This window comes from Salmo trutta, chromosome 28 (assembly GCF_901001165.1).
Source record: "Salmo trutta chromosome 28, fSalTru1.1, whole genome shotgun sequence".
Taxonomy (NCBI): Eukaryota; Metazoa; Chordata; class Actinopteri; order Salmoniformes; family Salmonidae; genus Salmo; species Salmo trutta.
Window position 1 is genome coordinate 41,431,628 of NC_042984.1, and position 22,999 is coordinate 41,454,626.

Here is a 22,999-nt window from a genome sequence, read left to right on the forward strand (position 1 = left end):
TACAGTTAAAACTGATTGTTCTCTCTCTCTCTCTCTCTCTCTCTCTCTCTCTCTCTCTCTCTCTCTCTCTCTCTCTCTCTCTCTCTCTCTCTCTCTCTCTCTCTCCTCTCTCTCTCTCTCTCTCTCTCTCTCTCTCTCTCTCTCTCTCTCTCTCTCTCTCTCTCTCTCTCTCTCTCTCTCTCTCTCTCTCTCTCTCTCGTGATGAGGTTGTGGTGGTACACAATGTGTGTGTGTGGTGGGGAGGGGAATGTGGTGTTTTTAGTATAATGAGGACGTCTTATTAAAGTAAAGTCAAAAGTCTCTCTCTCGTCCTTCATTCCTGTGGGGATGAGGTTAATGCTTAATATTAGAATACTGGAGTGCAAACCTATTGTAAATAGTATAAACCCTCTCCAGACTGTGTTTAATGTTCTGAGGAATAGTCTATAACCAATAAATCACACCACACAAAGTATTATTTAATGGGCCTGGATCATTTTGGGCCACTTGGTTAAATAATAAATGGAAGGGAATCTGAGTAATACCCTCTGCAAAATAAATGTGGGTTTAATATTCAAAATGGCTTCTGTCTGTTATAAATACACCAATGTCCCTAAGTGCCCCCAGCCACCACACATTTCATATCACTGTAATACAGCGTGCATGACTTCCCAGTGTTGCATCCACCTACCCCACTTTGCCTCAAAAAATCCATAACTTTGCATTGATCTAACTATTTGCTGGGGTTACCATGAGGATGTCAGATGAGTTCAAGCTATTATGTTAATGTAAAGAAACAATTCACTTTTTTCATTTGTCATTTTGGCCTCATAATCTTTCTCTCTGTGATATGTTAGCTGGAGATATCTTGTCTTTTTGTGTGGGAGTTAGTTAGTGTGTTGTCAGTGTTCCTAACTACCTCTCTCTGTGGCCAGCAGGAGGACAGTTCTGACCTCAAGTGCCAGCTCCACTTTGCCAAGGAGGAGTCAGCGCTCATGTGCAAGAAGCTGACCAAGATGGCCAAGGACAGCGAGGAAATGCGGGAGGAGCTGGCCAAGTACCGTTCGATGTACGGCGATGTAGACGCCTCGCTCACCGTGGAGGAGGTCAACGACTCACCCCACACGCGCGAGGCCGAGGTCAGAGTTCACCTGAAGCTGGTGGAGGAGGAGGCCAACCTGCTGAGCCGGCGCATTGTAGAACTGGAGGTGGAGAACCGCGGCCTGCGGGCCGAGATGGACGATATGAAGGGCCAGGAGCTGCCACCAGGCCTGGGGGTCGGAGGCATGGGAGGCCCTGGAGGAGGAGGTCTGGATAACGTGATGGAGCTCCAGAGGCACCTGCAGTTTGTGGAGGAGGAAGCGGAGCTGCTGCGGCGCTCGCTGTTGGAGATGGAGGAGCAGAACAAGCTGCTGATGAACGAGATCAACCGCTACAAGTCGGAGCTGCCGCTGGCGTCGGACCCAGACCAGGACGACTCCTCGTCCATCTCTCTCCTGGAGGACGGTCATGGTGGGGGGGCTCTGATCAGCACAGAGGCCCCCCAGGATGAGCTGCTGCAGGCCGCCAGGCTCCAGATTGGGGATCTGAGCGGCAAGGTGAAGAAGCTCCAGTATGAGAACCGTGTGTTGCTGTCCAACCTGCAGCGCTGCGACCTGGCCTCTTACCACAGCTCTTCCAGGCCCGCCCTGGAGACCGACGCAGAGGCAGGGGACTCAGCTGAGTGCCTCCCCAGCCAGGCTCAACGTGAGGGCCCCATCGGAGGGGAGAACGAGCCCCTGGAGGAAAGGGAGAAGAAGACGTCAACTGGGGTTCCTGTCCCCCTGCACGGTGATGTCCCCCTGGGGCTGAAGGACCGCGAATCCCTGCTAGCCATGAGGGACCAAGCCCGCCTAATCTCTACAGCCATCCAGCTGCTGACTGCCTCCGACTCCAACTTCCCTTCCATCTCCCTCTACCGCAAGATCTCCTCCGGGGAGGTTGCAGAGCCATGTGTCCCAGAGAAGAACCAGCAGGCCCAGCCCTCGGAGCTCCAGGATCTTCCCCTGGTGGAGGCTCTGACGGGCAGGCTGCGAGCACTGCACACCCAGCTCCAGGCTTTTGTGGAGCGGGTCGAGAGCCTAAGCACCACCCCCCCAGGGAGGGCACAGGTGGAGGGTGCATCCCCCCTGCCTCTACTGTCCGAGGCTGGGGACTCTGTGGTGGGTGCACCCTCTGCCTCTCACCCCTGCCCTCCAGACGACCAGGCAGAGCAGAAGGTAAGAACAAACCCCCTCCTCCTCCTCTTCCCTCCTTTATTATCGTCTTTCTTTCCTTTTCTTTTTATATCCTCTTTTCTGTTGTTGTAACAAATTTATTATTTCTGTCCTGTTTGCTCTTTGAACCACGTTATGGCTTACTAATACTCCTCCTCCATCCCAGCTCACACTATGGTTTCTCCCTGGCACAGAATGCTGCCAGTACACATGACACGCATGCTGCTTTGATGTCTTACAGCCTGCTATAGATGCTACATAGAGCTCAGGCCACAAACGCAGCCACCGCTGTGCTGCATGACATGTAGGGTGATAAGGAAATCCTAGAAACCATAAACCACCATCTATTTACACACATCAACAGGCAATTGTCATAGCCATGTAAATGTCCTGTATATGCGCGAGTAGGGCTATTAAGGTATAATAAAAGAGCGTATTGAATGAGTACTAATTGCTGAGTACCCTGTTATTCTGATAATGAATGTTGTAAAGGCCAAGGACGTGGCTGTGTGGTTCAGAATGGAGGAGAATCGATAATGAAGACAGAAGCAAACAGTGTATCAATAGTGGTTGGCTTGCTCATTGAGTAGTTGTACTGTATTACTTACTATATATAGCTCAGCACACCTAGGCCAAATGTTTAGGATAGAGCTTTAAGTCAGTCTAGTAAAGTTGGTTCTATGCTTTTAATTAAGCTACATCAGAGGCCTACTGAGTGCCAACCTCGTCCGATCTCTCCCCCATCCCTCCGTCTCTCCACCCGTCCCTCCGTCTCTCCACCCGTCCCTCCCTCTTTTCCCCCTCCCACCTCTCTCTCTCACTGCATGGGCACCGTGACCGCCGTTTTCTGCACTTGTTTCCTTTTCCTCTCTCCTCTCTCTCTCTTTTGATTATTGTAATCCCCTCTCCTTCACCCCCCCCAAACCTCCAGCCGTCGCTCGCACTTCTCATCATTGTTTTGGTTCTGTTTTCCACTCTGTCCTACACCACTCTGAAAAAGCTGTTTTTCCTTTACATACTTTTCTTTGTCCTGTGAGGTACATTTTTTTATTTGGAACGTGTCTTATGGATCTTCCGTTTTGGTTCTATTGTTTTTATCTCTTTTTTTGATTTGGTCTTGTTTTGTTTTCGATTCACTACCCCCCCCAATACGTCTCCCCTCATCCCTTCCCTTCCCTTCCTCCTCTGTTCGTCTTCCCCTCTTTTTATTCTTTTGTTTTATTTTTTTTCATTAACTTGCCCATGCATGCATACAGCAGCCCAACTTTAGGGACCAATCGGAGCGCGATGTGAAAGGTCAGAAGGAGGAGGGTGACAGCTGCACTGACCGCAACCAGAACCAGGAAACACAGGAGACGGACACAGCTCTGGTAGGTCGCTGCTACAGTACAGTCAAAATACACACCCACGAAATCAAATCAAATTGTATTTGTCACATGCTTTGTGAACAACAGGTGTAGACGAACAGTTAAATGCTTACTAAAGGGTCCTATTACAACAATGCAGAGTTAAAGATACACAAAAAATTGCAAGGAATAAATCCCCAGTGAATAACAATAACATGTAAAAAATAAGATGGCTATATTCAGGGAGAACATGCAAGGGTAAGAGGTAATTGAGTTAGCTATGTACATATACAGTAGGTAGGGTTAAAGTGACTAAGCAACAAGGTAGATAATAGACAGTAGCAGGAGCATATGTACGGAGTGTGAAAGAGTGTGTGTGTGTGTGAGTTTGTGTGAGTATGCATGTGCGAGTGTGGTACAGTTGAAGTCGGAAGTTTACATACACTTAGGTTGGAGTCATTAAAACTAGTTTTTCAACCACTCCACAAATTTCTTGTTAACAAACTATAGATTTGGCAAGTCGGCTAGGACATCTACTTTCTGCATGACACAAGACATTTTTCGAACAATTGTTTACAGACAGATTATTTCACTTATAATTAACTGTATTACAATTCCAGTGGGTCAGAAGTTTACATACACTAAGTTGACTGTGCCTTTAAACAGCTTGGAAAATTCCAGAAAATGATGTCCTGGCTTTAGAAGCTTCCTTTAGGCTAATTGACATCATTTGAATCAATTGGAGGTGTACCTGTGGATGTATTTCAAGGCCTACCTTCAAACTCAGTGCCTCTTTGCTTGACATCATGGGAAAATCAAAAGAAATCAGCCAAGACCTCAGAAAAGAAATTGTTGACCTCCACAAGTCTGGTTCATCCTTGGAGCAATTTCCAAATGCCTGAAGGTACCATGTTCATCTGTACAAACAATAGTACGCAAGTATAAACACCATGGGACCACACAGCCGTCATACCACTCAGGAAGGAGACGCGTTCTGTCTCCTAGAGATGAACGTACTGTGATGCAAAAAGTGCAAATCAATCCCGGAACAACAGCAAAGGACCTTGTGAAGCAGGTACAAAAGTATCTATATCCACAGTAAAACGAGTCCTATATCGACATAACCTGAAAGGCCGCTCAGCAAGGAAGAAGCCACTGCTCCAAAATTGCCATAAAAAAGCCAGACTACGGTTTGCAACTGCACATGGGGACAAAGATCATACTTTTTGGAGAAATGTCCTCTAGTCTGATGGTCTGCTTGAAATAAGTTGGTATTGCAGACCGTGTCAGGGATAAAATGTCTGTGAAGACACTTGCCATCTGGTCAGCACATGCTCTGAGTAATTGTCCTGGAATTCCGTCTGGCCGCGCGGCCTTGCGAATGTTAACCTGTTTTAAGGTCTTACATCGGCTATAGAGCACGAGATCACACAGTCATCCGGAACAGCTGGTGCTCTCATGCATGGTTCAGTGTTGCTTACCTCGAAGCGTACATAGAAGGCATTTAGCTTGTCTGGTAGGCTTGCGTCACTGGGCAGCTCACGGCTGGGTTTCCCTTTTTAGTCTGTGATAGTTTGCAAGTCGCCCTGCTACATCCATCTAGCATCAGAGCCGGCTTAGTAAGATTCGACCTTAGTCCTGTGACTTTAGTCCCCCCCTCCCCCTCAAAAACAAACACTGGGCATTCCTTGATGGCCCAAACATGCGGTTTAGGCTGTCTTTAGGCATGCTTCCCTCGTTCTTTCATGTGGGTGAATCAGGCTGGATTCACGCTGCTGCTGTAAACACAATGACATCAACTCTTGAGGTGAGGAGAGGACGTGTCTGCTGCTCAGTGTTTGTTTGGCCTTTCTATAGGTCTCCTTGGAAACCTGGGCTGTGAGGGGGAATCAGCAGAAGCAATGAATAGAGCAGAGAGCAGAGAGAAACACAATCACCACAGCCTGTTCTCCTGTTACAGGATATTACAATTTTGGTTTTATAATGTGGGAGTCATGAAATGAAAGGTTTCTCTCTGGACTGTTTTGTAGCACATAATCAGTTAGTCATCTGAACACACCACACTCTTTATATACTGAGAGAACTAAAGAACCTTATTGTTGCTGTCAGTAGGCTGATTATTAAAGGTGCAATAACTCAGTTGATTCCTCTGTATCTGCAGAATTAAAACGCATTGAAATCAAAAATGATATAATAGTAGGCGATGACAACTATGAACTATGACAACATAGCGGGCCATATTAAATTGGCTTGTGGGCCACTTTTGGCCGCGGGCCATGTGTTTGAGATCTGTAGGCCTATTAATTTAACCTGTGTCTCTCTCAGTAATCACTACATTGCAGACTACTGTTGGCTTTTACACATCTGTCATCCACCCTGCTCCTCTCAGTGATCAGTGATTAGGCTGCCAGGACAGAGACAGGGAAGTCCAGGACCGGGTCTGGGGAGGGTAGGAGGGAAGGACAGGGGACAGGACTGTCAGGCAGTCACACCTTGGCACCGCGCCAGGCAATGATGTTATCACACACAGACTGCCTGAGTGCTATGTCTGTCTGTAGAGACGGAGTCGTCGATAGAAGCGAGACAGGGCTGATGTATGGACATGGATGTGGGAGTGTTGGTGGGAACCTGGGGCCCATCAGGGTGACTGTTCTATTCATTAGGGAACATGGTTTCAAAACGCTGTGCAACGGAAAATGAAAAGGAACGTTTCTTATTGGACAAGTTCAGGTAGTCTCTCCCCATTTCAGTCCGTTTTCTTCTGTTTGGTGCCTAATGAATTTGGACCTGTTCATTCTCTCCACCCAACCCTTTCAGGGTATAACTCAGTAATGTACTGTATGATAATCTGCTACTCCATTTCTTAGCCAGAATGTTAGAAATAGGGTACTATATCCTGCTCAGAAAGCCACTTAAAGGTAGCGAAATGATGTTGCCATGAGCAGCACCAGAGATATTTGAGATTAGCAAGATGCAACACTTCGCTCTCACACAGTCACACGCAGTATCTACGCATGTTCACAGGTTCCCTTCACGCTGTTTACAGCGTGAAAGCCAGGTCACCAAAGCAGTGGAGAAGTTGAGCCTCGCACTTTAACTCTCTTATTTGTTGCGGAAATTGACCCATTATGCTTTTTTTACTTTCTGCATCTACGTCATATCGCTGAGTCTACCTTTAAATGGGAGATTATTCTGCTGGGCAGTGGCGTGACTGACAAAAAGCTACGAAGGGCATCGGAAACTGACGGCAGGTTATCCATTTATGTACACGGAGTCTGAGGCTTTCCTGGGAAGCGGAAGCCCTTTATACTCTTTTTATGGTCTACGAGGCAAAATGTGCATTGAAGTGTGAGGAAACTAGCAGCTGAAATTGAGCTCCCCTCACTCTTGCTCCTCAATCCCTTTGGTGAGAAATTGAAGGTGTCAGAAGTTACTTACAGAGGCTGCAGAGGAGAAGGTGGCAGCGATATTCAGAAGCTGGTTATGGTGTAACTGATATAAAAAAATCAGCTGTAAATCAATTATGTTACTTGCTGAGCAATAGTGAGCTAGTGTTATAGCGCAATGTGGACTTACACTGACAGGAAAGTTTACTCACTCAGAATACACAATAAGGGTAGACGGATGGTGGGGGAATTGTACAACAACCAAAAAATAAATCCAGCAACGCCTGTCAAGCTTACATATGAAAATAAATGACATAGTACTTTCACTTATCTGTCAAAGTGTCACGGGCGTCGTAAGGATTGGACCAAAATGCAGCGGGAATGTGTATGCTCATTTTTCCTTTTATTAAAGAAACGAAACAAAAACACACGAACAAAAAGAACGACGAAAACAGTCCTGTCAGGCACACAGCTAAACAAGGAACAACTACCCACAAAAACCCATGAAAAAACACCCCTACTAAATAGGACCTTCAATTAGAGGCAACGAGGAACAGCTGCCTCCAATTGAAGGTCAACCCAATAAACTACACATAGAAATAGAAAGACTAGAACAAACATAGAAATATACTAACATAGAACATTAACCACAAACCCCGAAATACATAAAACAAACACCCCCTGCCACGTCCTGACCAAACTACAATAACAAATAACCCCTTTACTGGTCAGGACGTGACACAAAGCCCTCAGAGAATCGCAAGACAAAGCGTAATGGTCGCCGTCTTTATACTTCAAAACAGCAGCAACTAGTAGCCAAGCACCATTTAAACACAGATATCCATGGCACATTATGCACACAGTGGATATTAAATAATGGAATTTTCATTTTCAAACCTCACAAGCCTTTAGAGTATTAAAATGCCCTCAGGGTATCTCAGTCTTCCACAGAACATCCCATCCCCAGTGTCCCACCCTATCAAATGTTACACACTTTGTCTAATTTTGGCACTGAGTAATAATGAAGAGATCGAGCGGCTGGTCTTGTGCCTGTCGGTATAAAGGAGGCCATTTGAGTTCGCAGTTAGTGGGTTAACGGTGATGGTGGGGCTAGGTCGGGCTGGGGGTGATCCTCGCCGCGAGTTAGCGGAGGGTGAAGAAGAAGAACATTATGGGGAACGGTTGATGCCTCTCACTCCACAGCCAATACGAAGCGTGAGATGGTATTTGAGATGAGGCGTGTTCGTTCCAGCACAGGGCCAAATGTGGGTGTGTAAGTGTAGTGCATTCTTTAGCAGTGGGACAAAAGGCAGGGATTGTTGTTCCCTGTTTGGAGTACAGTTATGATCGATAAATGAGACATGTTTGTTGTGTTATACAATCTAAAGGAGGATATTTTTTCAGTTGGGAGGTGGTGTATTTCACTCTAGCTATAATGGTGTACTTCTCTCTCTCTCTCTCTCTCTCTCTCTCTCTCTCTCTCTCTCTCTCTCTCTCTCTCTCTCTCTCTCTCTCTCTCTCTCTCTCTCTCTCTCTCTCTCTCTCTCTCTCTCTCTCCTTCCTTCCCTCAGCAGATCAGTGAGCTGCAGGCCCTTCTGTCGGATGCGAGGGAGACGGCTCACGGGACACAGGAGGAACTGACTCTGGAGAGACAGGCCCACCGAGACCACACCCACAGCAGTTCTCAGACAGTCTCACAGGTACACAACCATGGAGACACGACTGTTCTATATCGATGTACACAACCATGGAGACACGACTGTTCTATATCGATGTACACAACCATGGAGACACGACTGTTCTATATCGATGTACACAACCATGGAGACACGACTGTTCTATATCTATGTACACAACCATGGAGACACGACTGTTCTATATCTATGTACACAACCATGGAGACACGACTGTTCTATATCTATGTACACCACAGTGACTACAGACAACGTCCTGTCAATGCTAATAAAGAATATGCGCCCCACTGGAGAACAGTATTGTATCGCTACTATATATTTAACAACAGTTTATTACATACATGCACCCACTTAGCAAACAGCTAAACGCAAACTTCACAAACAACTGCTATGAAGCTAATCCCTTATAATAACAGATATGTCACTGTAGCCCTCATTAAGTGGTGTGTGTGTGTGTGTGTCCAGCTGCAGGAGGAGCACCAGAAGGCCCTGACGCGGAGGGACTTCCAGCTGCAGAGTCTGAGTCTGCAGACGCGGCTGCAACAGAAGTTCTGGAGCCAAGAGAGGAACCTGATGGTGCAGGAGTCCCATCAACTCAAGCAGACCCTGCTGCTGCTTAGCCTCAAGCTGCGCTGCTTCCTCAAACAGTGGCGTCTGGGACGCAAGCTGGACACAGAGGCCAAAGATGTCCTGGAGGTACAGGACTGGTTGATACCTTCTCCTTTTGAATCAGCCACTTAGTTGTGGCAGAATTGGTTGGTTGGTTGGCTTGCTGGCTGATTGGCTGGCTGACTGACTAATTGTTTAACTGACTGACTGACAGATAATGTGCTGTGTGTTTCCCTAAAGGTGAACAGTCTGAAGGACCTGTACCTGCTGCTGGAGGAGGAGAGTCTGGCAGCCCACCAGGGAGACAACAAGATGGCCGCCGCAGAGGAGCAGCCCCTCAGCCCCAGCATCTCCAAGGAGCTCTTCCTGCTGGAGAAGAGCTACAAACAGGTACAGGACACACAGGAAAATATCATATTAAAGCAGGGAATATTTTAGACTAAATGTGGCATAGAGATCCACGAGAGATAGATAGTTAGAGATAATATCGAGGTATTACTCAGATAGTAATCATTTTAAATGTAAATATTATATTCATCTCTATGACGAGGCCATTCCCTAATTGTCTATCCTGTCCGTGGCCTAGACGAGCGGCGTGAGCAGCACGCTGGCGGACCTGAAGGGAGCGCTCCAGGATCTGAGCGGAGAGCTGCGAGATGAGCGCCAGGGCTCACAGGAACTCACCCAGCAGTTTGCCCGCGCCAAGGCCTCCTGGGAAGTGGAGAGGACAGAGCTCAAGATCCTCATCACCCAGGTAAGACCAGAACACCTACTGAAAGTAACTGGCATTCAAATATAATTACTAAAATGGAAATGTGACTGTACCCTCGTAGGTGCACTCAATGTGGCTGACATGGTATTGTGTCAGCTACTCTATAGAAACGCTCTGTTGCATAGTTTTAAACCTACACGCTTAGAAATAAAAGGTGCTATCTAGAACCTAAAAGTGTTCTTCGGCTGTCCCCATAGGAGAACCCTTTGAAGAACACTTTTTGGCTGCAGTTAGAACCCTTTTGGGTTCCACGTAGAACCCTTTCCACAGAGGTTATAAATGGAACACAGTGGGTTCTACCTGGAACCAAAAAGGGTTCTCCTACGGGGACAGCCGAAGAACCGTTTTGGAACCCTTTTTTTCTAAGAGTGTACAGCTTGTTGACATAAACCCATCTAAAAACCCTTAACCATCAGGTGTTATTGGGCTATTTTAGAAGCCAGGTTATTATGTAGCTTACAGACCATTATCTAGGCTTAGCGTAAAGCCTCCCCTGGGAGGGCAGTAATTCATCAGGCCTTTTAGCAGCCAGGTATCACACAGACTACTGGAGAGAGAGGACAGATAATAGGACTCTAGTCACCAGGGTTACGATCTCTCTCTGCTTGGAGGTGGAGTCATTACTTTAGTGTAGATTCATGCCTGATCAGTCAGATATTCTATAGCTACTTGGCCCCAATCGTTTCTCCTTTTGGCTACCTGGATGTCTGGGGCAAAGCCATTGATTTGTACGGCCGTTTAAGTGAGGTTTTATAGTGGAACTATAGCTATCCATTCAGCATGCAGGAGAGCACACCGCGAAGCTGTACACAGATCAGGTTTGCCATTCATGAAGGATGAGATGACCTGCCATTTGTTACAATCTACTCACTGGTGAAAGCTGCCGAGCTGTGGAGAATTGTGTTACAGATCAGTATGAATCAGTCACTGGGTATTCATTTCATCACCAATGCTCATAGTAACGAATGGCTTGAAACTGCTGATATCCTGAGGTGGTGGATTTGTACCAATCTATTTGTCTGGTTCCGTCTGGCCGTCTGCTTTGCCCTCGGACCGCCGTTCAGTGTGTGTGTGTGTGTGTGTGTGTGTGTGTGTGTGTGTGTTTGGCAGTGAGAGATGAGTTTAATATCCAGACGACTGCCAGCCTGAGACGTTCTCATAACAGCAGCCTCCGCAATGACTTAAACTAACATGCTTTGAGACAGGCCACTGCATTACAGCAAGATAATATATAATATCAGACCAGGGGGGGAACGGAAGGAGAAAAATAAAAAAGTAATTAGGAGGAGGAGAGATGAAGAGTAATAATGAGAGAGAGAGCGTGAAGAGAGTGGGGGAGAAATAAACAGAGGAAGGGAGAGAGGGGGGTGGGGGGGTTGTGAGCGGTTGAGAAGGAGAGGGAGGGCCACAGTACAGTTGTCAGCGTATGCGCTACTGGTGTTGACATCGGGTGCAGGAGAGCAGAGAGTTGTGATCAGGGGCTTTATTCAGCAGAAGCAAACAACAGACGGACGCAGCAGTGTCCAACAAACCTCCAGCCAAAGGCAAAAGTGCAAAGCACGACAAAGTCACAAATAAGCAAAAATGTTTAACAATTAAACATACTCCGGGTTGACACATTGTACCCGGGGAAAAACCAGCTAGGCGCGTCAATACAAAACACGTAACAAAACAATCCCACACAAAGACATGGGGGGAACAGAGGAATATATATATGCAGATGATTAGGGAATGTTAACCAGGTGTGTGGGGAACAAGACAAAACAAATGGAACAATGAAAAATGGAGCGGCGATGGCTAGAAGGCTGGTGACGTCGACCGCCGAACAAGGAGGGGAGCCGACTTTGGCGGAAGTCGTGACAACAGTAGACAGTTTGAAGCATGGTTCATTGGTCCTGTCAGACTGTTCCCTCCCTCTGTGGTCCCTCCTTCACAGCTCTGAAAGGGCACCGCTAAATGTTCACCTGCCCTGAGCAGCACTGTGCCATGGGATCCCCTGTCCTGGTGGCACCACCACAGCCACTCAACACCATAACTGGGTCACAATTTACAGCCATGGAGGAGTGGGCCGGGCCAGATCTTCTCCATCCTCCCTCCCTCCTCACGAATCCCCCGGAGAGGCTTTTGTTTCTCTCCTCCATGGCAGTAGTAATGTGTTGTGTGTCCCCGAGAGAGGGACATCGTTGATATTTCCTGATGAAATAAGGCCCTACATGGACTGCAGGAGTGGGTCACATGCTGTAGCCTTGGGTTAATTAACGTCCTTTGTGTTCTGTTTGTGAACTCACCGGAAGACCCAAACGCCAGAGTAGTAATTCAGTTGGATCACTTTAAAATGGCGTCACCTGTGTGAATCATGGCCATAATGAAAGTGTTGGCTCTCTTTCCCCAGTCTGGGATCATTTGTCATCTGAAAGGGCTGACAGGTGACTTTGCTTTTCTTCTCTTTGGAGAAACTCATTCTTCATCTGCTGCCCCACCCTGAGAGTCATGCGCACACACACACACACACACACACACACACACACACACACACACACACACACACACACACACACACACACACACACACACACACACACACACACATACACACACAATGCCCCCTTCACTCTATAAACTATGCTGTTAGTGTGCCCTTGTCTTGTGGTAGACCCACTGGTCTGGTGCCCAAGAACTGGATGGCACAGCTTGGACCAATCTCTCCCTGATCTGCTCTGCCAACCACATCAGTAGGATGCCATCCTGGCAACGTGGCATGGAACCGGCAGCTGTTGCATTGTGGAACCAGGCTTAGGGCCTAATGCCTACAGATGCCTACAGAAAACCCTCTAAGGAAGTCTGTCTACAGTGGTTTTTGGGGGGAATCTGGGGTGAATTGGGAGCATTCAAAGCAAATGTCTTTCTTTGTGCTATAAACCTCCAGACAACCATTAAGTCACAGCCCCGCAACGCCTCACCAATAAAACTCATTAGGGATATTCATCATCACATGAGATCAACGCTCCGTCGTCGTCGGAGACGAATGGCGTAGTCATCCAATAGGCCGCCCAGACTCCATTAGCACCATATAAGGCAGGAACCTGCAGTCGTCCCTACCATAGCGATTGATGGGGCTCCCTCCGCCGAAAGCTGTGAGCTCTAATACAAGAAAGAAACGAGACAGACTAGTAAAAAATATAAAGAGCAATCGCCTCCTTGAAGCACTGCTTGATTCATTCTAATGGGGGGGATTGGAGAGGAGGGAGAGGAGGGAGAGGTGGAGAGAGGAGGAAAAGAGGACGAGGGGAGAAACGTAGTGGGGCGTCTTCAGCTGTTGTCTCTTTAATGTGACTGAGTTTCCAGGTTTTCTGTCTGTTTTCTCTTCCGCCTCAGAAACAAGGGATGCCTTATTCAAATTGTCACACACACACACACAGCATCTGCTGTTGTTCTTCATAGGGCTTTCTCATTGCTCCGTATCTGGTTTTATAGAGGGAGAAATACTAAAGAGCAATTAAAGTCTGTTTAGATCTTCACATTAGTGATGCTGACGTTTTACAGTGAGGGAAAAAAGTATTTGATCCCCTGCTGATTTTGTACGTTTGCCCACTGACAAAGAAATTATCTGTCACGGGTGTCGTAGGGTGTAGACCAAAACGCAGCGGGAAAAGGTATACTCATCTTCTTTTTATTAGTGAAGAAGGAAAAACACAAACAACGTATACAAAAAACAAACGAACTAGACAGTCTCGTCAGGCATACAGCAAAACAAGAAACAATCTCCCACAAAATCCCATGACAAACACATTCCTATGTATAGGCCCTTCAATCAGAGGCAACGATAGACAGCTGCCTCCAACTGAAGGCCCCAACACCAATTAGCTAAACATAGAAATACAAAGGACTAGACTGAACATAGATTATTTCTAACATAGAACAATAACCAAACCCTGGACTAATAAATCAAATACCCCTCTACATACACAACCACCCCAAACCATATAAACCAAATACCCCCTCTACATGAACACATACACAAACACACCCAGAACCACATAAAACAAATACCCCCTGCCACATCCTGACCAAACTATAAGAACAGATAACCCCTTTACTGGTCAGGACGTGACAGTACCCCCCCCCCTAAAGGTGCATACCCCGGATGCACCTGACAAAAAAAACTACAAAAAATAAACCCCTTACAAAAGGGAGGGAAGGGAGGGTGGCTGCCGTTACCGACGGCTCCCATGCTACACCCCTCCTCCCCAAACCTCCTACAGTGGAGGTGGCTCAGGCTCAGGCCTACCTGACCAATCCACCCCCACTAAATACCTCTGCCTGAGGCCATTCACTGCAGACCCAGGACTGTCCTCTGGGAGCTACAGACTGTAGGGCGATTCTGGTAGCTCCGGACTGTAGGGCGATTCTGGGAGCTCCGGACTGTAGGGCGATTCTGGGAGCTCTGGACTGTAGGGCGATTCTGGGAGCTCCGGACTGTAGGGCGATTCTGGGAGCTACAGACTGTAGGGCGATTCTGGGAGCTCCGGACCGTAGGGCGATTCTGGGAGCTCCGGACTGTGGGCCGACTCTGGGAGCTCCGGACTGTGGGCCGACTCTCTTGGTTCCGGACTGTGGGCCGTCTCTCTTGGTTCCAGACTGTGGGCCGTCTCTCTTGGTTCCGGACAGTGGGCCGTCTCTCCTGGTTCCGGACAGTGGGCCGTCTCTCCTGGTTCCGGACAGTGGGCCGTCTCTCCTGGTTCCGGACAGTGGGCCGTTTCTCCTGGTTCCGGACAGTGGGCCGTCTCTCCTGGTTCCGGACAGTGGGCCGTCTCTCCTGGTTCCGGACAGTGGGCCGTCTCTCCTGGTTCCGGACACTCTGGACGAGGCACCATTGCCGGACACTCTGGACGAGGCACCATTGCCGGACACTCTGAACGAGGCACCGTTGCCGGAAGTTCTGGACGAGGCACCGTTGCCGGAAGTTCTGGACGAGGCACGGTTGCCGGAAGTTCTGGACGGGGCACTGTCGTCGGAAGCTCGGGACTGGGCTGACGCACTGGAAGCCTGATGCGTGGGGCTGGTAGTGGAGGTACCAGACTGGGGACATGCACCTCAGGGCTAGTGCGGGGAGCAGGAACAGGACGAGTTGGACTGGGCTGACGCACTGGAAGCCTGGTGCGTGGTGCTGGATGTGCCAGACTGGAAACACGCACCTTAGGGCTAGTGCGAGGAGCAGGAACAGGACGAGTTGGACTGGGCTGACGCACTGGAGGCCTGGTGCGTGGTGCTGGTACTGGATGTGCCAGACTGGAAACACGCACCTCAGGGCTAGTGCGAGGAGCAGGAACAGGACGAGTTGGACTGGGCTGACGCACTGGAAGCCTGGTGCGTGGTGCTGGTACTGGATGTGCCAGGCTGAAGACACGCACCTCAGGGCTAGTGCGAGGAGCAGGATACACTGGACCGTAGAGGCGCACTGGCGGTCTCGAGCGCAGGACTGGCACCGCCCGTACTGGCTGGGTGCCCAATTCCCCCTGGCAAATGCGGGGCGCTGGCACTGCGCACACCGGCCTGAAAATACTTGGCCTCGCCACAGTACACATTAACCCGAAGCACGGGACCTGTCCAGTCAAAGGTTGCTTAACAAAAGCACGGGGATTTGGCTTGGGGCTTAATCCTTGCCCAGCCAAACTAACCGTGTGCCCCCCCCCCAAAACAATTATTGGGGCTGCCTCTCCGGTTTGAACGCCAACCGTGTTCCCCTGTAACATTCCCGGTCCTCTTTTGCCTTCCTCCATGGGCCCACTCCGGCTTTAAACTCCTCCCAGGTCCATGACTCCCGACAGTCCATCTGTTGCTGCTCCCTTCTCCGCTGCTTGGTCCGTGTTTGGTGGGAGATTCTGTCACGGGTGTCGTAGGGTGTAGACCAAAACGCAGCGGGAAAATGTATACTCATCTTCTTTTTATTAGTGAAGAAGGAAAAACACAAACAACGTATACAAAAAACAAACGAACTAGACAGTCTCGTCAGGCATACAGCAAAACAAGAAACAATCTCCCACAAAATCCCATGACAAACACATTCCTATTTATAGGACCTTCAATCAGAGGCAACGATAGACAGCTGCCTCCAACTGAAGGCCCCAACACCAATTAGCTAAACATAGAAATACAAACAACTAGACTGAACATAGAAATAAACTAACATAGAACAATAACCAAACCCTGGACTAATAAATCAAATACCCCTCTACATACACAACCACCCCGAACCATATAAACCAAATACCCCCTCTACATGAACACATACACAAACACACCCAGAACCACATAAAACAAATACCCCCTGCCACGTCCTGACCAAACTATAAGAACAGATAACCCCTTTACTGGTCAGGACGTGACATGATCAGTCTATCATTTTAATGGTAGGTTTATTTGAAAAGTGAGAGACAGAATAACAACAAAAAAATCCAGAAAAACGCATGTCAAAAATGTTATCGATTTATTTTAATTTTAGTGAGGGAAATGGGTATTTGACCCCCTCTCAATCAGAAAGATTTCTGGCTCCCAGGTGTCTTTTATACAGGTAACGAGCTGAGATTAGGAGCACACTCTTAAAGGGAGTGCTCCTAATCTCAGCTTGTTACCTGTATAAAAGACACCTGTCCACAGAAGCAATCGATCAATCAGATTCCAAACTCTCCACCATGGCCAAGACCAAAGAGCTCTCCAAGGATGTCAGGGACAAGATTGTAGACCTACACAAGGCTGGAATGGGCTACAAGACCATCGCCAAGCAGCTTGGTGAGAAGGTGACAACAGTTGGTGCGATTATTCGCAAATGGAAGAAACACAATAGAACTGTCAATCTCCCTCGGCCTGGGGCTCCATGCAAGATCTCACCTCGTGGAGTTGCAATGATCATGAGAACGGTGAGGAATCAGCCCAGAACTACACGGGAGGATCTTGTCAATCACCACCTTCCGGAGACACCTGAAACCCCACCTCTTTAAGGAATACCTGGGATAGAATAAAGTAATCCTTCTACCCCCCCCCCCCTAAAAGATTTAGATGCACTATTGTAAAGTGGTTGTTCCACTGGATATCTTAAGGTGAATGCACCAATTTGTAAGTCGCTCTGGATAAGAGCGTCTGCTAAATGACTTAAATGTAAATGTAATGCTCTCAAGGCAGCTGGGACTATAGTCACCAAGAAAACAATTGGTAACACACTACGCCGTGAAGGACTGAAATCCTGCAGCGCCCGCAAGGTCCCCCTGCTCAAGAAAGCACATATACATGCCCGTCTGAAGTTTGCCAATGAACATCTGAATGATTCAGAGGACAACTGGGTGAAAGTGTTGTGGTCAGATGAGACCAAAATGGAGCTCTTTGGCATCAACTCAACTCGCCGTGTTTGGAGGCGGAGGAATGCTGCCTATGACCCCAAGAACACCATCCCCACTGTCAAACATGGAGGTGGAAACATTATGCTTTGGGGGTGTTTTTCTGCTAAGGGGACAGGACAACTTCACCGCATCAAAGGGACGATGGACGGGGCCATGTACCGTCAAATCTTGGGTGAGAACCTCCTTCCCTCAGCCAGGGCATTGAAAATGGGTCGTGGATGGGTATTCCAGCATGACAATGACCCAAAACACACGGCCAAGGCAACAAAGGAGTGGCTCAAGAAGAAGCACATTAAGGTCAAGGAGTGGCCTAGCCAGTCTCCAGACCTTAAGCCCATAGAAAATCTGTGGAGGGAGCTGAAGGTTCGAGTTGCCAAACGTCAGCCTCGAAACCTTAATGACTTGGAGAAGATCTGCAAAGAGGAGTGGGACAAAATCCCTCCTGAGATGTGTGCAAACCTGGTGGCCAACTACAAGAAACGTCTGACCTCTGTGATTGCCAACGAGGGTTTTGCCACCAAGTAAGTCATGTTTTGCAGAGGGGTCAAATACCTATTTCCCTCATTAAAATGCAAATCAATTTATAAAAATGTTGACATGCGTTTTTCTGGATTTTTTTGTTGTTATTCTGTCTCTCACTGTTCAAATAAACCTACCATTAAAATTATAGACTGATCATTTCTTTGTCAGTGGGCAAACGTACAAAATCAGCAGGGGATCAAATACTTTTTCCCTCACTGTAGATTTCTTTATGCATTGTCTTCTCTTTAGTCAACCCGCCCGCCACCCAACGCCCTTCATCCACATAATGTCACGACCCTCAACCCTCACATCACTAATTCAGATACATACTAACAGTTGTTCTCAGAGACAAGACAGGAAGAAAGAAAAATTGTGTAAATCAGTGAGAGAGAGTGGGATTCAGGAAGTTTTTCTGCAATTGGGTATTTCATCAGCTGTTCAGAAATGCATTGAACAAGAACTTGTGCACCAATCGCACTACATCTCTCATAATTCGTCATGTTCATTAACCTCACCCAGTCCACTCTCTCTGTCACCCCCTTCCAGCTGGAGAGCAAGTTGGGCCAAGCTGTGCTGGCCGGGGGAGAGAAGGACCTCCAAGGACCTCCCGACCTGAAGATGGCCCTGAAGAGGGAGTGTGAGGAGTACCCGCACCTCCTGGCCGACTCGTACGCCGCAGTCATGGACCTGACCAAGCAGCTGCAGATGGGAGAGAGGAACTGGAGCCGTGAGAAGCTGGAGCTCCTGGAACACTTCAGTCAGGAGAGAGGCCTGTGGGAGCAGAGGCTACAGAACAAGATGGTAACTCCATTTCTTTGCACCTCAGAGCTTCTACTCTACTCTGTTCTATTCTAGCATAGTCTAGTAGTCTGGCTTAGCCATGTATATTGAGTGACACTTAGCCATGGGTATTGAGAGTGACACTGGCTATCCTTGTGACATCTAATGACTATCCTCATTTTCCTTCCTCGGGGTGGTATTTTGATGGGGTGGAATGGGAGGTTGTCACGGGTAGGAAATTGTGGGCTTGTATGCATTACAGGAGTGTGTCTGCTGTGCGGTCTAACCTCACTAGAGGCTTGTGTGTGTGTGTGTGTGTGTGCACAGTATAGTCTGACTGGCCCTACTACCAGCCCAGCCTCATTACCTGTGTCTGCCTGGCTGTCATCCAGTCTATCCCAAACTGACTGGCTGGTCTTGGAAAATAGGTCTCTCTCTCTCTCTCTCTCTCTCTCTCTCTCTCTTGTGGCAGGAAACGTAGCACTGAGGCCAAGCACACAAGAGGACATGTCATTATTTCAGACAGACGCCTACTTCTCTCTCTACTATTTTCTCCAATCTGTCGCAGCACTACTGTTGCTTCTGTTTGCTGTGCTTCAAAATGCCCTGAAAAGAAAACCTGTTTAAAAAAAACAAGTTGTTTCCTTTCCTTCATGAAGTAGACAGCAGTCATGTACTGTAGGATTCCAATGAACCCTCTTCTTCCTTCCTCTCTCCCCTCCTCTCCTCTCTCCTTCCCCCTCTCCTCTTTCCTCCCTCCCCTCTGAGAGGAAATGGTTTAGTGTGTGTGTGAGCTGAACGGTCCTGAGTCAGCGTCACTACATGGACAGCGAGCCCTCTGTCAGGGAGAGATACTGTATCTCCTTCATGATGCCCACATCCTCATCATGTCCTCCATTAAACACTACCTAGAAAACCTAACAGCCTCTCCTTGTTTCTCTCCCTTACAGTCTCTGCACGACAAAACCACCTCCGAAAGGGAAACTGCAACAGACGCTGTTACAAATGGAAGCAATTTACCAAGGTAACATTGGCTTTGAATGTATACAAAAATCGACATTTCAGTTATCATGAAAAATGTTTAGTGATGTCATTTTTCTCCTCCCAGGACCAAATCCATCCCGTCCATGCCAGAGTTGGAGGGTCTGCTGGAGGCCTGTCCTTTCCTTCCGGGTCAGGAGGTCAATGGGACAACCAATGAGGAGGGAGAGAAGGACCAGCCCAACACCCAGGCCCCTCCCCTTCTAGCCCACACAGACCTGGGTGATTTATCCAGGAAGAACTGGAAGTACCTGACCAATGAGGTGGCTATGATGGAGCAGGGTAATGCCCCCTTCAAGACGTGGGACTGCCCCAGCTCCCCCAGCAGTTTCCTGGGCCTGGGGAGCATCCAGAGGAGCTACACGGCCCCCGACAAGACCGGCATCCGCATCTACTACAGCCCCCCTACCATGCGCCGTATGGAGAGCCGGCTGGCCAAGGAGAAGCGGGACACACCTCAAGCCCAGCAAGGCCACCTGTCCCGGGCTTCAACTCCGTCAGACGCTGGGGCCCCGGAGGGCCAGCCTTCCTCCTCCTCCTTTGCCTCCTCCTCTTCGTCCTACGACCAGTGGCTGAGCTCTCTGTCCAAGCAGCACAGGGACCTTCTGGAGAATAGCAGCGGTGGGGCGGGGGTGGCGCCCTTCCACGGCCTGGAGATCTCTGCCAACCTCTCGGACGACATGAAGGAGATGACCAACTGCGTGCGCCAGGCCATCCGCTCCAGCTCTGTCGAGAGGAAGTGCAGCAAGGACGCGGGCAGCCAGACGGTGGGGGTGTCTAGCCGCTCCACCCAGACGGCCCAGTTTGTGAGTGTGGGACTGCAGACGGACGGGCTCGGGTCTCGGGGGATGGGGGGCCTCCACACCAAGTCCTCCTGGTCCCCCCGGCCCTCGTCCTCACTGGCCTCGGCCCGCTCACGCCACATCTCCTCGTCCCTGGATAAGGTGCACAGCCGCATCGACAGGCCCTGCTGCTCGCCCAAGTACGGCTCCCCCAAGCTTCAGCGCCGCATCTCCGCCTCCTCCTCCAAGTTGGACGGAGGGGGGTCATCCTCGGCTTCCTCCCGGGATCGCAGCCTGTGGAACCTGCACCAGCGCTCCTCGACCTCCAGTGGCTCGGCCTGGGCCCGCTCCACCACCACCAGGGACAGCCCCGTGCTCAGTGGCCTCAACGACGGTCTGTCAAGCCTGTTCAGTGTGGTGGAGCACTCAGGCAGCATGGAGTCACTATGGAAGAGTGAACCGGGGGTCAGCCCAGCCCGCCAGGCAGCAGGGAAGCCCTCTGGACCTGGCCCTGACACCGGAGCCCAGAAATACGGTCCCTTCCAGGAATTCTTCAGGAATGTATGCGGTCGGACCGGGACGCCCATGCCTGGGGGAGGGGAGAGAGGGCAGAGGGAGGTGGGGGCCATGGATGAGCCTAAGCCAGAGTGCCTCTCCGGGGCCTCGCTGGTGGGGAATGACAGTGTCACCAAGATCGTCAACAAGAGGTTCATGAGACAGATGCCCAGGGAGGAGCTTGGGGCCACCGCCAGGGACCCCACCACCAGGGACCCCACCGCCAGGGATCCCACCACCAGGGACCCCACCGCCAGGGACCCCACCGCCAGGGATCCCACCGCCAGGGACCCCACCGCCAAGGACCCCACCGCCAGGGACCTGACCATGAGCTCTAGCATTGAGGTAGGTCCCACACACAGATACACATGCGCACTCACGCACAGAGAGACAGGCGCACACACACACACTCACGCAGAGACGGGTATACACATGAACGTGCGCACGCACACACACCCCCACACACACAGGACATCATATCCAAGCGTATTATTTAAACAGCTTCGTCTTTCATTGGATTGGATTATAACGTAACTATTTACTGTCTCCTTCCTGTCCCAGGATGCAGTGTGTGATTGCACCTCCCAGGCTCTGACTTCCTGCTTCGTCCGGCCCTCCCGCTCGGCCACACGCCATTCACCGGGCCTCTGCATCCACCTCTCCCAGGAGTCTCCAACGGCAACAGAGGAGAGATTGGATCCAAGCAATGAGTGATGGATCAGAGAGAGCACGGAAGCTCACACTGCCACACACACACACACACGAACATGCATGCTGCCTCGCCAACACACTGCCACATAGGCTACAGTACTGTCACAAAACGTACACACACACAAGCATCTTGGCTACACATATATACATACATACATACATACATACATACATACATACATACATACATACATACATACATACATACATACATACATACATACATACATACATACATACATACATACATACATACATACATATATATACACCTGCAAACCGCCACACAAACACACTGCCACATGCATAATGTACATACACACAATTCCCCACAAACTGCCACACAGAATCACTGTCACACACGTGCACGCACATACACAGATGTCTAGAATTGGAACTAAAACCCAAGCAGAACATTCTAATGCCAAGGACAAAGGAAGACCACAATCTCCTAGGATTCCTCTCTGACCACCATATCCAATATCAACTACCAGCAGGACAACCCCACTTCACACACTACTCCCTATATAGTGCAGTATTTAGGGAATAGGGTGCCATTTTGGACAGTGTGGGGATTTCTATCATGTCAGAACCCTCAGCACTCTACTTTACCCGGAATTGCACAGGGGAAAACATCCTGGACTATTGAATTACCACCTCTTGCCATTGTCAACCATCAAAAAACGTTCAACGTTCCTTCATTTTTGTTTTTTTTTACGACAACTGCCTGATGTTTTTCCAAAAGACTTGAATCCGATGTAGGGTTAGGACATTGACGTTGTTATGATATGCCACGTATGATATGATCCTATGTTTTCTAAAGGTTGTTTGAAGGTTTGTCATCCGCCTGCTGTTGGCACACAATGATAATATGGTGGTTAGGACTATGAGGGGTGTGTACTGTACTGTAGGCTGTATGAGTATAGGAGGAACTATACTCAATGTAAACCCAGCTGTAAAGATAACTCCCTGCCAGGAAAAAAACCCCAAACTCCTTGTCCCATTTTGAGACAAAATGCATTCCTTTGTTAAGTTACAATTCCAATGACACACGCACAATCTGTTAAATTGTGTGTGTGTTTCTCTTTCATTGACTGTCGGTGTGTTCCTGACCTCTTTCCTCCTGCTCTGTGTAACAACGTCCTCTACAGAAGGTTAGCTCGTCACTTTCTC

The 22,999-nt window shown here is 48.9% G+C and overlaps 1 protein-coding gene across 4 annotated transcripts in view; it reads left to right on the top strand.

Annotated features, from left to right (window-relative positions):
• Positions 1-21,950, top strand: part of LOC115166258 (protein SOGA1-like) — a 77,406-nt gene extending 55,456 nt beyond the window's left edge. Inside the window, exons 5-14 of one of the 4 annotated variants that reach the window (XM_029720091.1) lie at positions 915-2,237; positions 3,491-3,604; positions 8,538-8,666; positions 9,126-9,356; positions 9,510-9,659; positions 9,856-10,023; positions 18,504-18,758; positions 19,688-19,761; positions 19,846-21,460; positions 21,677-21,950. In XM_029720091.1, coding sequence (XP_029575951.1) covers positions 915-2,237; positions 3,491-3,604; positions 8,538-8,666; positions 9,126-9,356; positions 9,510-9,659; positions 9,856-10,023; positions 18,504-18,758; positions 19,688-19,761; positions 19,846-21,460; positions 21,677-21,829 — 4,212 coding nt within the window. In that variant the 3' untranslated portion in view covers positions 21,830-21,950. The remainder of the gene's footprint in view (positions 1-914; positions 2,238-3,490; positions 3,605-8,537; positions 8,667-9,125; positions 9,357-9,509; positions 9,660-9,855; positions 10,024-18,503; positions 18,759-19,687; positions 19,762-19,845; positions 21,461-21,676) is intronic. The other 3 variants (XM_029720095.1, XM_029720094.1, XM_029720093.1) reach the window with 3 other exon arrangements.
• Positions 21,951-22,999: the final 1,049 nt, after the last annotated feature.